Genomic DNA, 16,203 nt, shown 5'->3' with positions numbered 1-16,203 from the left:
ATCTGTTGTAGACTTGGAAACCCTAAAAATCTAGTCTTCCAAGGTATAAAAATAGTGTAAATAGTGTTTTACTTGGGGGACAGGGTTCTCCTATAGGGAGATGGGGGGCAGGGGGAGGTCTGGAGGGAGATTGGGGGGAAGGGGGAGGGCTGGAGGGAGATGGGGGCCTGGGAGGGCTGGAGGGAGATGGGGGCAGGGGGAGGGCTGGAGGGAGATGGGGAGCAGGAGGAGGGCTGGAGGGAAGGTTCTCCTGTAGGGAGACTGTGACCTTTAGTGACTGCCCGCTTGATTCATGACTAGGTCCCCAGTTGGCAAAGGTGCTGATTGATATGTGTGGTCCTAGACATGAGAGTGTACTGTCACTGAGCCTCTCACATGCCAGACACAGATGACAATACATTTGAATTTTATCGAATCATAACCTAATAATTCACATTGGCACCCAAGTCTTATTGAACACGAGGCATCTTTATACTACTCAGAAGATTCTAAAGGTGAAATTCCTATAACATAAAATTAACCATTTCCATGGCATTTACCACATTCACAGTGTTGTCCAACCACCACCTCTATTTAGTCCCAAAATGTTTGTATCACGCCAGAAGGAAGCACCCTACCCATGAAGCGGTTACTCCCTAATTCATTACTCTTCCCTCCAGCCCCCGGAAGCCCCCAATCTGCACTCTGTCTCTGTGGATTTACCTATTCTGGATATTTCATATAAATAAAACCACATGGTATGTGGCCTTTTGTATCCAGCTTCTTTTACTTAGCATAATGTTCTCAAGACTCACCTATGGGGTGGCATGTATTGGTACATGCCAATGTACCTTTCCTTTTTATGGCTGTGTAATATCCCCTTGTATAGCTACACCACATTCTGTTTATCCATTCATCGACTCATGGACATTTGAATTGTTTCCACTTAGTGTTATTTTCCATTAGTTATTTCTAGGGAGGATATGATTTCTGACACAAAGCATATTTAGAAATCATTCAGGGACCCCTGGGAGGCTTAGCGGTCGAGCATCTGCCTTTGGCTCGGGGCATGATCCCGGAGTCCCAGGATCGAGTCCCATGTTGGCCTCCCTGCATGGAGCCTGCTTCTCCCTCTGCCTGTGTCTATGCCTGTGTGTCTCTCATGAATAAATAAATAAAATCTTTAAGAAAAAAAATAGAAATCTTTCAGAATCTTCAACTCTTTTTTAAAAGCAACCATGATTCTATTTCTTCAAAACACGTACTAAATGAGATATAGGAATTGTGAAAGCTTAAAGCCCAGAAGATTACAATTATACATTTTATAGAGTGTGTCATGTATCAGTAAGGATAAGAGGGATTCCTCATCAAACTTTTTCAACGTGTCATCCAAGGCTGGTCTCATCAAAAATGTTACCAATAAGGCACACGCAAAAGCAAAAGACCAGTAACCAATAAATCATAATATATTTTACATATAATTACTGGAGAATCATTACATTTACCTGCAATAGGTGGTCCGACTGTCATGGGTATAGACATGAATCCAAGTAGAAATCCAATTGCTTGAGAAACATCCTGGGCACCAACTAATTCAAAGGCAATGGGGGCCATAATGGAAATGAAGCATCCATCGAAGAGACCCATGATGAGACAGACAGCAATGAGGGCCCCAAAGACCCTACACAGGGGAATCATCATGGACATCAGACCAATGAAGAGAAAGGAGAGTACCTAGGACAAGACACCACAATGTCAACTCTGCTCTCAGGAAAGGTGAATGTTATAATTACTGAGCAACCTGCTTGGGACTTGTAGCTGACACCGGTTAGTTGCCTCCCTGGCCCAGTTCACCTTGACTTTATATATATCAACTCCCATAATCATCTCCCCTAAGTTCTAGCACTTTCTCAAAATTTCCGTAACAGGAGAGAATAAAATAAATATTTTTATATACTTACTTTCCCTTCTAGCCTGTAAGTTCTTTGAGGTCAGAATCTGTACAAAAAAATCATCTTTGGTCTAGATATTCTAAGGTTTAAGAATCTTGCACCTGGTCAGTACTCAATAAATATTTGTTCTTTGAAAATCAGCTCAAATTCATTCATCAAACATCCGACTTTGAAATTGCATATACCCTATTGGTGTTAGTCCTTCATAAAAGGAAAATACGCCAGCAAGATTCGTACTTCAGGGCATCTGGGCGTCTCAGTCAGTTAAGCATCTGCCTTGGGCTCAGGTCCTGATCCCAGAGGCCTAGGACTGGGTCCCGCAGTGGGCTCCCTGCTCAGAGGGAGGCCCGGTTCTCCCCCTCCCTCTGCCCCTACCCGACTCAGGTTCACTCTCCCGCTTTCTCTCTCAAAATAAATAAAATCTTAAAAAAAAAAAAAAAAAAAGATCAGTACCTCACATCACAGAGCTTCCAGTTTGATAATGACAGAAGCTTTAGATATTTAAATAATTAAGAATATATTGCCTGCCAATATTCCAGACATCCAGACATACTCTGGATATTCAGACCAAGTGAGAGATTAAAATAACTATGATTTGATATGCATTACATAAGTATGTACTGAGTTTTGATTACTCAAATTCCAATTAAGTTTTGACTATCATAGGAAATATGTATAATATGCAAATGAAAACATAAACATATCCTACTAGAACATCCTAAGAACTAATTATGTAATCCAATTTTACTTGATAGTATAAATCAATATGATCATCAAGTGATACTTTCAGACACTGTCTTCTGGTGACATAGCACAATCGTACCCTATTTAAACCCCCAGAGTTAAGGCTGAGGCATATTTTGAGCCACAGGACACTTTCATGTAACCTCAGTTAGTAGGACCCAACACTTGATTTTGCCATCTGGCAGCTCCTGTGCTCTGTGCTGTGGTATGTGCAGAAGACCTGGGTCCTACCCGTGGGTGGTGGGGAGATGAACATGTAAAACGAGTACCCATCAAGTGTTCTAGATGTTGCCATAATTGTATATCCAGAGTATGGTGGATACAAAAAAAGGAGCAGACAATTCAATAATTCTTTTAGGCAAAGAACTAAATAAAACTGGACAGGTCACTAGTCAGCAGAAGAAATGTTTTTAAAAAGCATCAGGGGCAGCCCGGGTGGCTCAGCGGTTTAGCACTGCCTCTAGCCCAAGGTGTGATCCTGGAGACCCGGGATCGAGTCCCGCATTGGGCTCCCTGCGTGGAGCCTGCTTCTCCCTCTGCCTGTGTCTCTGCCTCTCTCTCTCTGTGTGTGTCTCTCATGAATAAATAAATAAAATCTTTAAAAAATTTTTAAAAATAAAATAAAAATAAAAAAGCATCAGTCTTTTTAAAAACATGTGTATAATAGCAGCTATCCTTTCTTTAGTGTTTACTACATGCCAGGCACTGTCCTAAGCACTTTAGCTAATGATCTCCCAACAACTCTGTGAGGTGGGCACTAAGGTTATACCCATGTTACAGATGCAGAGAGTGATGCCAGGAGACGTTTAGTAATGTGCCTAAATGTGCCCCCCGCCCCGAGAACCGTGGTCTGCACAAGCAGTAGCAGATGGCACGGTCCCAGAGGGTATCCCCCAAGGACAAGGGGCCTGGGGAAGGGAGAGACCATGTAAGCAGCAGCCAGCTGCATCACCATCTTCGGTTCTGTCTTTCCCAGGACCCACAAGGCACACCTTTGGCACACCAAACTTGGTGGCTCGCCTCAGGACACCCCCTCACAACCTCGTCCGCAGCAGGATCACCTGAGGAGCGCCTGACGCCACAGACTGTGTAGGGACACAGGAAGCGCAGTTTTGCCAAGCTCTCCAGCTGCCTTTAACACAAGTGGTCTGGTGACTCCACAAAAAAGTTTCAGGGGCACCTGGGTGGCTCAGTCAGTTAGCGTCTGCCTTCAGCTCAGGTCATGATCCCAGGGTCCTGGGATCGAGTCCCACATCAGGCTCCCCGCTCAGTGAGGAGTCTGCTTCTCCCTCTCCCCCATCCCTGCTCATGCTCGCGCGCTCTCTCTCTCTCTCTCTCTCTCTCAAATAAATAGAATCTTAAAAAAAAAAGTTTCAAACTCCAGGTCGATCTCTTTTGACACCATCATACCATACAGTCGAGTAAATTTTTCTCCTTCATTATTGAAATATGACTTTATGGTATGGTTATTAGTTTAAAACGCTTGAGTTATTTGCTAAGTCTGGCACCTCATATTTTCTAAAGAACACAATCTCCCATTCTCCTAATGTTTTTCTTTTTCTTTTATTTTTTTTAAAAGCATTTTTTTTATTTTTTTTTAAATTTTTATTTATTTATGATAGTCACAGACAGAGAGAGAGAGAGAGGCAGAGACATAGGCAGAGGGAGAAACAGGCTCCATGCACTGCGAGCCTGACGTGGGATTCGATCCCGGGTCTCCAGGATCGTGCCCTGGGCCAAAGGCAGGCGCCAAACCGCTGCGCCACCCAGGGATCCCTGTTTTTCTTTTTTAAACATTTTACTTATTCATTTGAGAGACAGAACGAGAAAGAGAGCAGGGGGTGGTGCCGGGGGTGGGAGGGTGGTGCAGAGGGAGAAGCAGGCTCCCCACGGAGCAGGGACCCAGAAGCCCGGTCACGACTTGAGTGGAAGCCAGACGCTTAACCTAACCAACTGAGCCAGGTGCCCGTTTTTATTTTCTACTTAAACGTTTTCTCCAACTCAACTTCACTGAAAACACATGCATAATCTCTTCGCGTGGGTAATTAGTGGACTGCAGCTTGGCAGGCTGGAGAACTAAGGTTCAGAGGAACAAGACCAGGTTCCTTCCAGTTCTCTGTGACCTTGAGCAAGTGAAAAGGCTTCCTGATGTTTCCCATCTACACAAAAAGACCTAAAATAAATCACAATGTAGAACGTGGTTTGAAATTCATAAGCAGGGAAAGATTTCAAGAGTGTTGTCACTGATAAACTAACCACACTTGAATAGTCTTAATTATACAGACATTTCTAACTCTACCTACAAACATAAAGGGAGATAAACCTGGAAAATCATTTGACTCTTAGAAACTTACCTATTATCACAAACCCCAGAGAATCTAGAATAAAACTTCAGGACACCAAGTGGGGCCACATTTGACAGATTTAATTGGTAAAGCCACAGACCAAACATTCCCAACCATGCCACTGTGACTGCACAAGGTTAACTTTCAAGAATATTTTGTTCTTTGAATAGGTTTCCTATTCTTTTACTGTTTTGTTCAGTAAGAGTCTCTTCCAAGATATGAGAACCAGAGTGATTTATTGAAAGCCTAGCATGCTATTTGGACAAAGTCAACTGTGCTCAATAAATGAATGTTTTTCTCAAATTTATGTAACATGAGACCCAGGAGCTTTACTCATGGTAGTTATCCTGATTTTTCTATACATTTTTGGCCCCTTCCAATTTTTGTCCTTTGGTTCATTTCATTTTGTAAAAAAAAAAAAAAAAAAAAAAGTGTTTCAAAAATTTTTTTTTAATTTTTATTTATTTCTGATAGTCACACACACACACACACAGAGAGGCAGAGACACAGGCAGAGGGAGAAGCAGGCTCCATGCACCGGGAGCCCGACGTGGGATTCGATCCCGGGTCTCCAGGATCGCGCCCTGGGCCAAAGGCAGGCGCTAAACCGCTGCACCACCCAGGGATCCCAAGTGTTTCAAATTTAGGGGTGTCTAGGTGGCTCAGTCGGTTAAGCATCAGATTCTTGATTTCAGCTCAAGTCATGACCTCAGGGTCATGAGATCGAGCCCCATGTCACCTCTGCACTGGGCATGGAGCCTGCTTAAGATTCTCTTTCCCTCTGCCTCTCCCCACCTCTCTAAAATAAAAAAAGTCTCAAATTTATTATTATATATTTAAGCGTATAACTTTATTATTATTTTCCATTACTATTCATTTTAAATATCCTAAAAGATGTGCCTTCCCCTCACATGGGCAAACTGTCTTTCTCAGTCCTAGTTCTACTCTCTAGGGCTGAAAAGACTATTGTTTTGCCTGTGCCTTGCTTTCTCATTTGTTTTTCTTTTTTCCCTTGCAAAACCTTTTTTTTTTTTTTTTTTTAAGAATCTGGAAAGACAAAAAAAAAAAAAAAAAGAATCTGGAATGGCATTTATATAGGTGAATAACCTATTTCTACTTATTTGAACCTAGAATCTAACTCTGATTTACACAAAGACAAAATATTTTTGTAGAATTTTAAAACATCGGAATATGCCAGGAATGCAACTGCTGTGTACATCAAGGGGAAATTACACTTTGCTTTATCCAAAAGAAAAAAAGAACCGTGCACCCTTATGGGAAACTCGCCTGAGTGACAGCAACAGGGCTCATGTTATCTAAGTCCGCCCAAACGACCCCTCTGCACCTGCCTTCATAGCTGTTACAGTCACAGTACTTAATCTGTCAGCAATTTCTGGTAACAAGCCAGTCATTCTCCCCCATGAGCATATAATTCCTTAATACTTTACCTGACTACGAGTTCTCCTCAGTTCAAACTATAGCAACTATATTCTCTCTTTTTTCAATTAGTTGACAATAATCATTAGTTGTTACTCAAAATTGTTAAGTTTTAATAGCTTAAATAGAAATTGTTATTTAAAAAGGAATAAAGGGGAAAGGAGAAAAAATGAGTGGGAAATATCAGAAAGGGAGACAGAACATGAGAGACTCCTAACTCTGGGAAACGAACGAGGGGTGGTAGAAAGGGAGGTGGGCGGGGGGTGGGGGTGACTGGGTGATGGGCACTGAGGGGGGCACTTGATGGGATGAGCACTGGGTGTTATCCTATATGTTGGCAAGTTGAACACCAATAAAAAATAAATTTATAAAAAATGTATTTAAAAGTAAAATTTCTTGGTTTTTCTTTAAGAATTAAGTTCATAGGCATTTACACACTTACCCTTTAGCATCTCTCAGAAAAAAGCTAGCGAACTGTTCATATGGGAGTTTCCATACTTTATCAGGTCCCCAAATAAGTATTGCTCTATCCATCAACTACTGATTTGTAAATACTGCACTCCAGTTTGACAAATTTAGTATTACTACGAGCTTTTTCCCCCTCCTCAAACACAGCAGCTCTGGTTAGGTTTACATGAGGTATTTAAAGGTCCATAATTCTCTTCTAGTCTCTGGCACTGAGATTTAATAAGGCATTGACAGTATTTCTTGCTTTTGGTTTCTTAAAACCATCCAAGGAAAATCTTCTGTCGCAATATTATAGGTTCTATTACAGAAGGTCCTTGCTTGAGTTAGTTTATATAAGGACAAAAAAAAATTGTTTGCTTTTTTTGCTATTATCCTTCCCCATTTCTATCACAAGGAGAATATTCTTGGAGAAACATCAGTTTAAGTTTTGCTCAGGAATCTAAGTATAGCTCAAGAAGAAAAATGAGCTGCACCTGAATAAGCAGAAGGCATTTTCAGAGGCAGACACACACAGTCAGTGTTGCTCCTACTAATTTATTCAATATAAAGTTTCCAGGCTTTCAGAGACTCCGGCCAGGAACCCAGAGCAGAAAGCCTTTAACCATTATTATTCCATAAAATGCAGTTTAGTCATCTCTTTGCTCAGAATTTAAAATGGTCAGGCTGGGGATCCCTGGGCGGCTCAGCAGTTCAGCGCCTGCCTTCGGCCCAGGGCATCATCCTGGAGACCCGGGATCAAGTCCCACGTTGGGCTCCCTGCAGGGAGCCTGCTTCTCCCTCTACCTGCTTGTGTCTCTGCCTCTCTCTCTCTCTCTCTCTCTCTATCATTAATAAAATCTTAAAAAATAAATAATAAAATAAAATAGACCGAAAATACCTGGAAACCAGGACCTTGATAGAGTTTAAATTCAGAAGCAAAAGTGTGAGACTCTTTCTTTTAAAGATTTTATTTATTTATTCATGAGAGACACACAGAGAGAGGCAGAGACACAGGCAGAGTTAGAAGCAGGCTCCATGCAGGGATGCGGGACTTGATCCCTGAACTCCAGGATCACGGCCTGAGCCAAAGGCAGGTGCTAAACCACTGAGCCCCCAAGGCATCCCAAGTGTGAGACTCCTCAACAGGGCTGAAGAATCTATCCATAAGCAAAGGTCTCCGGGGCACCTGGCTGGCTCACTCAGTGGAACACCAACTCTTGACCTCAGGGCTGTGAGTCTGAGCCTCCCGTTGGGTGTCCAGATTACTCAAAAAAAAAAAAAAAAAAAAAATTAAAAGCAAAGATTTCTAGTTCAGGATAACTAAGGTCTCCTTTCATGAGACCTGTTCCGAATCAGGATCTGCTTCCGTATTTGACAATATTAAAACATAATAAAAGGAAGGGTTTATTAATCGTCCGCTGTGGGCCGACGCTTTATGTAAGTCGTCGTCATGAATCCTTCCCGCAGCCCTCTGCCGGTTCTGGAGACAGCTGGTGACGAGATCTGGGGTGAACTCCTCTCTCACTCCAGAGCCTGTGCTCTTCTGCTCCGTAGCCTCCCAAACCCAAGGTCACTGTGGCCAGAAATTAGACCATGTGGGAGGTTGTGAAGTATATTCTGTGCCCGGCTGCTGGGAGGCAGGAAGGGGAGAGAACTGTCGCAGCCCCCCGGGGTCGGGCTCTCGCAGACCAGAGTGGGGAGCGGGTACGTCTGCACCAGCGGTGACAGGAAGGTAAGGAAGGTAGGCAGTGGGGGCATTCCACCTCTAGAGGTGAGGCCAGAAGGCAGACGGCCAGTGAGGGAAAGAGGAACAAGCAAACAGGCAGAGCTGGAGTTGGCTGCAGCAGAGAACAGCCAAGAATCAAAAACCACACGGGATGGCTAGGAGTTGGGCAGGGAAGCCAGGAAAAAGGAGAGACAGAGGAGGGGAGTGACAGAAAGGGGCGAGTCCAGTAGCCACATGGGTTAGGCCCGTGTTGGCTCCTGTGCCACTGCATTCCCAGGAGGGGCCCACTGGTGGCCCCGCAGCCGCAGGACACACCGAAGGCCACCTTTCTCCTCCACGGGCCTCTCTGAGATGCAGTCCTCTCACCTGGGACTCAGCATATGCTACTGTGGAGAACGGATGACTGCTCCCGTCCCAGCAATCTCTCCTCCACATACAACCACAGTGACCTTAAAATGTGAAATCGAGGGCGCCCGGGTGGCTCAGTCAGTTAAGCATCTGACTCTGGATCTCGGCTCAGGTCATGATCTCAGGGTTGTGAGATCGAGCCCTGTGTCAGGCTCCACGCTCACTAAGGGGTCTGCTTGAGATTCCCTCCCTCTGCCCTCCCTCAAATAAATAAATAAATAAATCTTTTTTTTTTAAATGATTTTTATTTATTTATTCATGAGAGACACACAGAGAGAAAGGCAGAGACACAGGCAAAGGAAGAAGCAGGCTCCATGCAGGGAGCCTGATGTGGGACTCGAACCTGGGAATTCAGGATCACGCCCTGAGCAAAAGGCAGGCGCTAGACTGCTGAGCCACTCAGGCATCCCTTTTTTTTTTTTCAACATGAAATCAGACCACGTCATTCTCCAACAAAGACCTGCTACACTTAAAGTAACATCTCTTCCTCTTGGCTTTGAAGGCCGTATAATCTGGCCCTGCCTAGCTTTCCAACCTCTCCCCACGTCACTCTCCCTCCCCTCTTGAGCTCTTCATCTTCCCTGCCCCCAGATGGCTCCAGGAACTCAGAGACCACGTGTGTCTTGTTGGCCTCACCCCGCCAGGGTCTAGGTGGAGCACAGAGGACACAATCTTTGGAAAGCATGAAAGGAAGCTGAAGGTCTGTAATGCAACAAGTGTCCATTAGAGGGTTCTCTTGGCCCTCGAGAACAAGACCGAAGGTTCCACAAGAATGTCCACAGTTCGGTCTCAGCAAGAGGGGGATGATCGTACAGCAGATGCTTTCAGATGTAGCTACTCTCCCAGCTATCTGCACTGCCTTCCACTCCTTCCTCCAGCTGTCTGCCGGGACCTCACGCAGACGCCCACCGTGGGGCACCTCCCTACGGTGTGGAAGGAACCACGAGAGGTCCTCGAGGGCTGGGCTGAGCAATAACACTGCACGCGGGCACGAGGCTCACTGTTGGCACATGGGGCCCTGTCAGTAAGTGGTGGCTGTTGTTATTTCACATCAATTAATGGAAGTTGCTTTATCTGTATAAACGTCTCCTCATCATTTTCCCGTGCCCAAATCCCACCTCTCCTCCGAGGCCCAGTTCAAATACTGCCTCCCATCCGTATAGTGAGCAGACACGATTCCCCAATCCCAAACGCCCCCTCCCCGGGCTCCCCTTCACCTTCCTTCCACAGCTAAGCTTTTGGCCTAACTCGTCTACACCGCCGCTTACCCAGGGATTGAGATCAATCTTCAGCACCAGCCACTCCACTGAAACTGTGGCTAAATCCAATGAAAACCTTTAAGTCTGTAACGTGCTTGCCCTCTCGCCAGCTGCTCACACGGCTGACCACTCCTGTCCCTGGACGCACCCTGTGCCCTGCTTCCTTCCCACCGCCTGGCCACCCCGTTCATCCCCTGCTACTCCTGCCACACGAAGGCCGAAGTCCCACAGGTCTCGCAGACTCTCTCAGGGGCTCCAGTCTCGGCTCTCCCACAAGCACCACAAATTTAAAATGGCAAAGATGAACCCAGCGTCTCACTCCCATTTACGAACTACCGATCTTTATGAAACAGCACAACCGTCCACTGTTGACGGAGCCACAAATCTGAGACGCAGCCTAGGTGGCTCCATCAGACTCTCATTCCCAGTGTCCCTATTTTACTGTTTGATCCCAGTGTTCCCGCCTGAACCCCTCCTGTCTGGACTACTTCACTAGGCTCCAGCAAGTCCCTTGGCCTCCACTTAAAAAAAAAAAAAAAAAAAAAAAAAAACCTTTACTGAGTTATAAACTCAACTACCATAAAATTCACCCATTTTAAAGTACATAATTAGTGGGCTTTGGTTAACAAAGTCGTACAACCGTCACTCCTGCCTAACTGTACAACATTTACATCATCCCCCAAAACTATCCCCCCGCCCCCGGTGACACCCCCCTGCCCCCCAAGACCCAGGCAACCACCGACCTGCCTTCTGCCTCTGTGGCGCAGCCTGTTCTGGAGATGGGGCTGTACGGGATGTAGCCTTTGTGCCCGTCCTCCACCTCATCCCACCCTTGGCAGTCACTGGATTGAGCTTAATAAAATTCAACTCCTGTCCCCCGTTGCTTGGTTCGGACCCTCCGAGGGCTCCTGGTAGATTTCAGGATAGCGTTCATCCTCTTACTGACCTGGCCCCTGCTTGTCCTCCAGATGGTCGATTTTCTGCTCTCCCTTTATTCCCCTTCATCTCCTTTTACTCAGTTTCCCAGACACAACATACTGTGTCACACCTCCACCTCTCTGCCCATGTGGTTTCCTCGGCTTGGGACACACTTCTCTGCCTTCCTTATCTACCTGTCTACCACTCACCTCTTAGCCCCCCAGCAGCCCTGGAGGCCTGCTCTGACCCTCACTAGTGATCCAGATGTTTCTATGGCACCCATCTATTATAGTCATTATTCCGCCGCGCTGCAGCACCATGAGACCATTAGCAACTAACTGAGGACACAGACCATGGCTCACGCTTCATCCGCAGCATTTAGCACAGTGTGTGGCACGAAGGAGTCATTTAGGTACTTGTCGAACGCGTGTCGGTACGATCTGGAATTACCGTTAGTGTAGCGCGCACCCCTCAATCCCAGGAGGCAATCGGCAATAAAGAAGTTCAAAAGAAACACACACTCCTGAATTTCACAAGATATTGCAAAAGGCACATGACCGTGAGAGCTGTGCCAAAAATAAAACATTCTTCTCAGAAAAAGCAATGGGCGAAAAACATTCTGATTTGGTGGAGTTCCATGACAAAACACATAAGGTTGCTGTTTGAGCGCCAATCTCCCATGTTGAAAACCCAAAACTCAACCAATTTTGCCCTTGAAAGACTGTTGGTAGAAGTTAGGGTCTAGAAAATATTTGTCATTTTTACAGAAGAATTTAAGCAAGTAAATACCTATAACAAGACATGAGGTGAGAAAGATAATTTTGCTGGGAGGAAAAGTGGCCTAAGAAAGTACCTGAAGGGGATCCCTGGGTGGTGCAGCGGTTTGGCGCCTGCCTTTGGCCCAGGGCACAATCCTGGAGACCCGGGATCGAATCCCACATCGGGCTCCCGGTGCATGGAGCCTGCTTCTCCCTCTGCCTGTGTCTCTGCCTCTCTCTCTTTCTCTCTCTGTGACTATCATAAATAAATAAAAATTTTAAAAAAAAAAAAAAAGAAAGTACCTGAAGGTAGACCTTCTTCACACCAGGCACATAATCTGCAATCCGGCCAAAGAGCAGCCGTCCGACTCCTGAAGTGATGCCAATGCACATGAGAATCACTTCTTTATTTTTTCCATCTTGAAATCTTTCATTCACGTGTTTCATCTGTGGACCGAAGAGAAAGAAGCAACACTAAATACGGTGGGGAAAACTGACAAATTTTGACACAAAATGCTTTTGTGTCTCTACCATGTGATGGACTCTCACCTCCTTCCAAATCCAAATATTTATAAAGTTTCTTCTGTGATAATTTTTCATCAGAACGTATGAAGCCAAGGCTAACCTGATTTAGCTCGCATAAAAGAAAACAAGGATCCTCATGGGAGGTCTTTTTTCAAAAAAGGGTCACCGATGACACATTTCCTAAGGTAACACGGAGCCATCCGCCAGAGGAGGAGCACCCTCCTACAACCCCGCTCTCTCAAGGTCCTCTAAGGACCCCATTCTCTGCTCTCATTAAAGGCAGTTTCACATCTTCTAGAACCTAAACCCAACTGACACCCCTGAAATAAGTCGCCCCGGGGCTTCCAGGGTAAGAGCGTCAGGTTCCCTCCCTGCGAATTTGCCTGTCGTGTGGCATCAGGACAGACAGACACTGAGGCGGTTAACACGGCAGGCAAGAGAGAAGCCTCTCCGAGAGACTGCTTGGGTTCAAGTCTAGGTTCTATCCCTTATCAGCCCCTGGTGACCTTGAGTAAGTTCTTAACCTCTAGGTCCTCAGTTTCCTTGTCTGTAGAATGGAGATAGTAACAGTACCTCAAGGGGTGGCTGTGAAGATTAAGGGATCTGCGTGAAGAACCTAGAACAGTGCCTAACAGTGCCTGACACAGTTAGTAATGATCAGATATTAATTTTAGCCTATTTTTTTAAAGGACCTTTCCTCTTAATTTACAGTGTACCTAGAATAGTGACTGTAAAACGGCCACCTGACAACGTTTTGAAAGGCAGCGTGACCAGGCAGGTGTTATACTGGGCGACAAAACACGCAGCTCAGCGCCCACTGCTGTAAGCTTTGCTCCACGGCCCCTAAGGGTCACCCCTGTGCTAGCACTTCCATTCTCTCAATGATCATCTGTGCTCACAAGGAGGAGAGAAAGCATGTCTGTACTCCCACTGTTTGCTCTGAGGTCACAGAGACGTTTGAACAAATCCAAACAGCTGTTTGAGACAATCACTTACTGTTCCCTACGCCAAACTTTGGCCAGAATTCCAGAAGCCTGCAAAGCAAATTACCCTGCAAGTTCAATGGCCCAATGGTTCCCAGGTGGTCCTAGTAGCCTTGGGGATGAATGACATCCCCTTAAGAGACTTCCATTTCGCATTTTTATGCCCACTTGGATGCGCCAACACCACCACATCTGTCTTTTCCTTTTCAAAACTGCTAACCCTTCTCCCTAACTTCTGTATTTCCACGCTGGTCCAGAACAATCCTTCTAAATAGGAGTTTAATCTCATCAATCCCTTAGTCATCAGCTGCCTACCGCCTACGTTTATATTCTCTAGTTTGGTATCAGAAGCCCTTCATAATCTGTCACCAGTCTATCCTTGTGCCTTTATTACCTACTGATCCTCGACTCAAAAGCAGAAAATGCAAATACCTACAGGACTCCGGCAAGTAACATTAAGGAGGGAAACAGTCTCGTTGGAGAGCGGGAGCACGTATTTAAGTTGATTTTCACCGTGTAGGACCACCACGTTGCCAAGTCTGTCTCCCAGCCCCCTTTCATTTTAAAGGAACGTCAGAAATTTTTTGTGTGGAAATGTTGGCACCTACCTAATATTTAGAACGCTGCATGATCCAACCCCACGCAAGCCAAACAAAACATGTCTGCAAACTGCATTAGACCCGCTTTGATCTCAGCCCTAATCCCATCTGGCCCAGCAGGACAGGTTTATTCGGTGTCGCTTAAACACGTCTCATGGACTCATACTTTCTTCCCTCTCTACAACTCTGTTGCCTCTTCTGTTATCTTTGACTTTCTGAATCCTACCCATTCTTTAATTGAACTCTGCTCAGATCCCACCTTTTCTATAAAGCTGTCCTTGATTACCTCAGTCTTACGTCCCCATCTTGTTACTGCCTAACGTTTTCCTTGGCACTTTAAGTACCGAATGTTCCTACCCAGTCTTTCTAGCTTCCAAGGCTACAGTCTCTTGTGTGAACTCTTACACATCAAACGAGACCTATCCACCTGCCAGAGACGCCTCAAAGGCAGCATGGGCCATGCTGAACCCCTCTCCCCTGTGCCAACCTGCCCTCCCTCCATTCAGGTAACACATCGACTGCTGGCCCAACGACGCAAAGGAGAAGCCTGACAACCGTCCCAGATTACTCCATCTCCTAAGACCCAGGAGTCACCCCCAAATTCTGATGATTTTACCCCCTACCTCCCTCAGACATACTTCCTTTGGTCTGTGTTTCTCATGTTTTAGTTCAGGTTCCTATCACTCCTCACTTAGACAAACAGCAGCCTCCTAGCTAGCATGCTTCTTGCTTGAGGCCCCAACTCCTGAATCTCTAATTTATATTCTCGGAGACTGCCAAGAATTAAAATTAAAAACACTTCTCTGCCTAACATCCTTTGATGGCTCCCATAGTGTTTGGGGGTGAAGCTCTAACTCCTGGTTTGACAGGTAAAAGCCTCACCTCCAGCTATCTCCTTACACACACCATGTTAACACTGTGCCGTCCCACATGGTAGCCACTAGTCACCTGGGGACTACTGAGCACTTACAATGTAGCTAACTCAAACTGAGATGGGCTAGGTAGAAAACACACAGCAAATTAGAAGACTTGGTGAAAAGAAAGCATGCAAAATATCTCAATGATTTTAAACTGATTCCATGTTGAAATATTTTGCTTATGTTAAATAAAACGTACTGTGAAACTAATTTCATGTTTTTAAAAATATTTTTTTAAATATAGAAACGAGAAAACTATAAATTACATAATGTGGTTGCCTTATATTTCTAGTGAACGGTGCTCGTCCACGAAATCCACTTGTGGCTGCAAAGATAAGACAGCTGTTGATAAAGGTAACCTCAACCTGGCTTATTCCTCCCAGACTCTGATCACTCCCCAGTAAGTGAAATTTAGACAAAGTGGAAAGATGGATTCCAGCTCAATTCTGAAGAAAATGAATAACATGATTTAAGGCAGGTGGGACATAATTATGTGTAGTCATCAGCTTTATTCTGGAATTTGAATCCAGATTTAATGTACTAATCTACTTCAATAAGTACCCAAAGGATCTAATATAACTTTTTAAAAGACATTCTTTAGTATTAAAAAAAAAAACTAAATTTACCAGTCATTCTTTTGATGAAACTAAGAACAGCTGCCTGCCAAACTGCTATTATCCTTTATTAGCAGTTTATTTTTTCCCCTTGCTCTACTTTATAATCCTTAAAAGGAATAAGGTGAAATGTTTTGGGTCTTTTGAAAGTGGTGAAGTTTGGTAAATTCAAATTATGCTTAAATGGAAATAGTTCTCCAACTATTAGGGGGTTATTTCATTAAAATTTGTTGCTGTTAAAATAAAACAAGAACTTCAGCTTCTAATACCTCCTTCTCACCCTCACCAAAATCCACAAGCTGAAAAGGTTTCTCTGGTCAGTAAGTAAGGAGATTGGGGGGTCGGAGAACAGAATCTAGCGAGGCTGGATCTCTGGGTCCTCCTTCCTCATTGAGGTACCAGACCTAGAAGATCTGGGGCGTTCCACTTGCAGCCTAGGGATCCCAGGATTGCTGCAGACTATTTTATGATTATCTGCCCATGTCTCATCCTCTGGAGACTGGCATGCACTTTAGCAGAAAGCATAAATATTAGGCAAAGTTGATATTTCTAATAGAGTTATTGGATAAAGACATGAGAATGATGGACAGATG

The 16,203-nt window shown here is 44.8% G+C and overlaps 1 protein-coding gene across 1 annotated transcript in view; it reads right to left on the bottom strand.

Annotated features, from left to right (window-relative positions):
* The window catches only part of SLC16A10 (solute carrier family 16 member 10), a 119,187-nt gene that overhangs the window by 10,228 nt on the left and 92,756 nt on the right, over positions 1–16,203 (bottom strand). Inside the window, exons 4-5 of the mRNA XM_055330181.1 lie at positions 12,276–12,419; positions 1,485–1,713 (exon numbers count right to left, since the gene is read on the bottom strand). Coding sequence (XP_055186156.1) covers positions 1,485–1,713; positions 12,276–12,419 — 373 coding nt within the window. The remainder of the gene's footprint in view (positions 1–1,484; positions 1,714–12,275; positions 12,420–16,203) is intronic.

Source organism: Nyctereutes procyonoides, unplaced genomic scaffold, assembly GCF_905146905.1.
Source record: "Nyctereutes procyonoides isolate TBG_1078 unplaced genomic scaffold, NYPRO_anot_genome, whole genome shotgun sequence".
Classification (NCBI taxonomy): domain Eukaryota; kingdom Metazoa; phylum Chordata; class Mammalia; order Carnivora; family Canidae; genus Nyctereutes; species Nyctereutes procyonoides.
The sequence above is the reverse complement of the archived record's forward strand: the minus strand, read 5'-3'. Positions and strand labels throughout refer to the sequence as shown.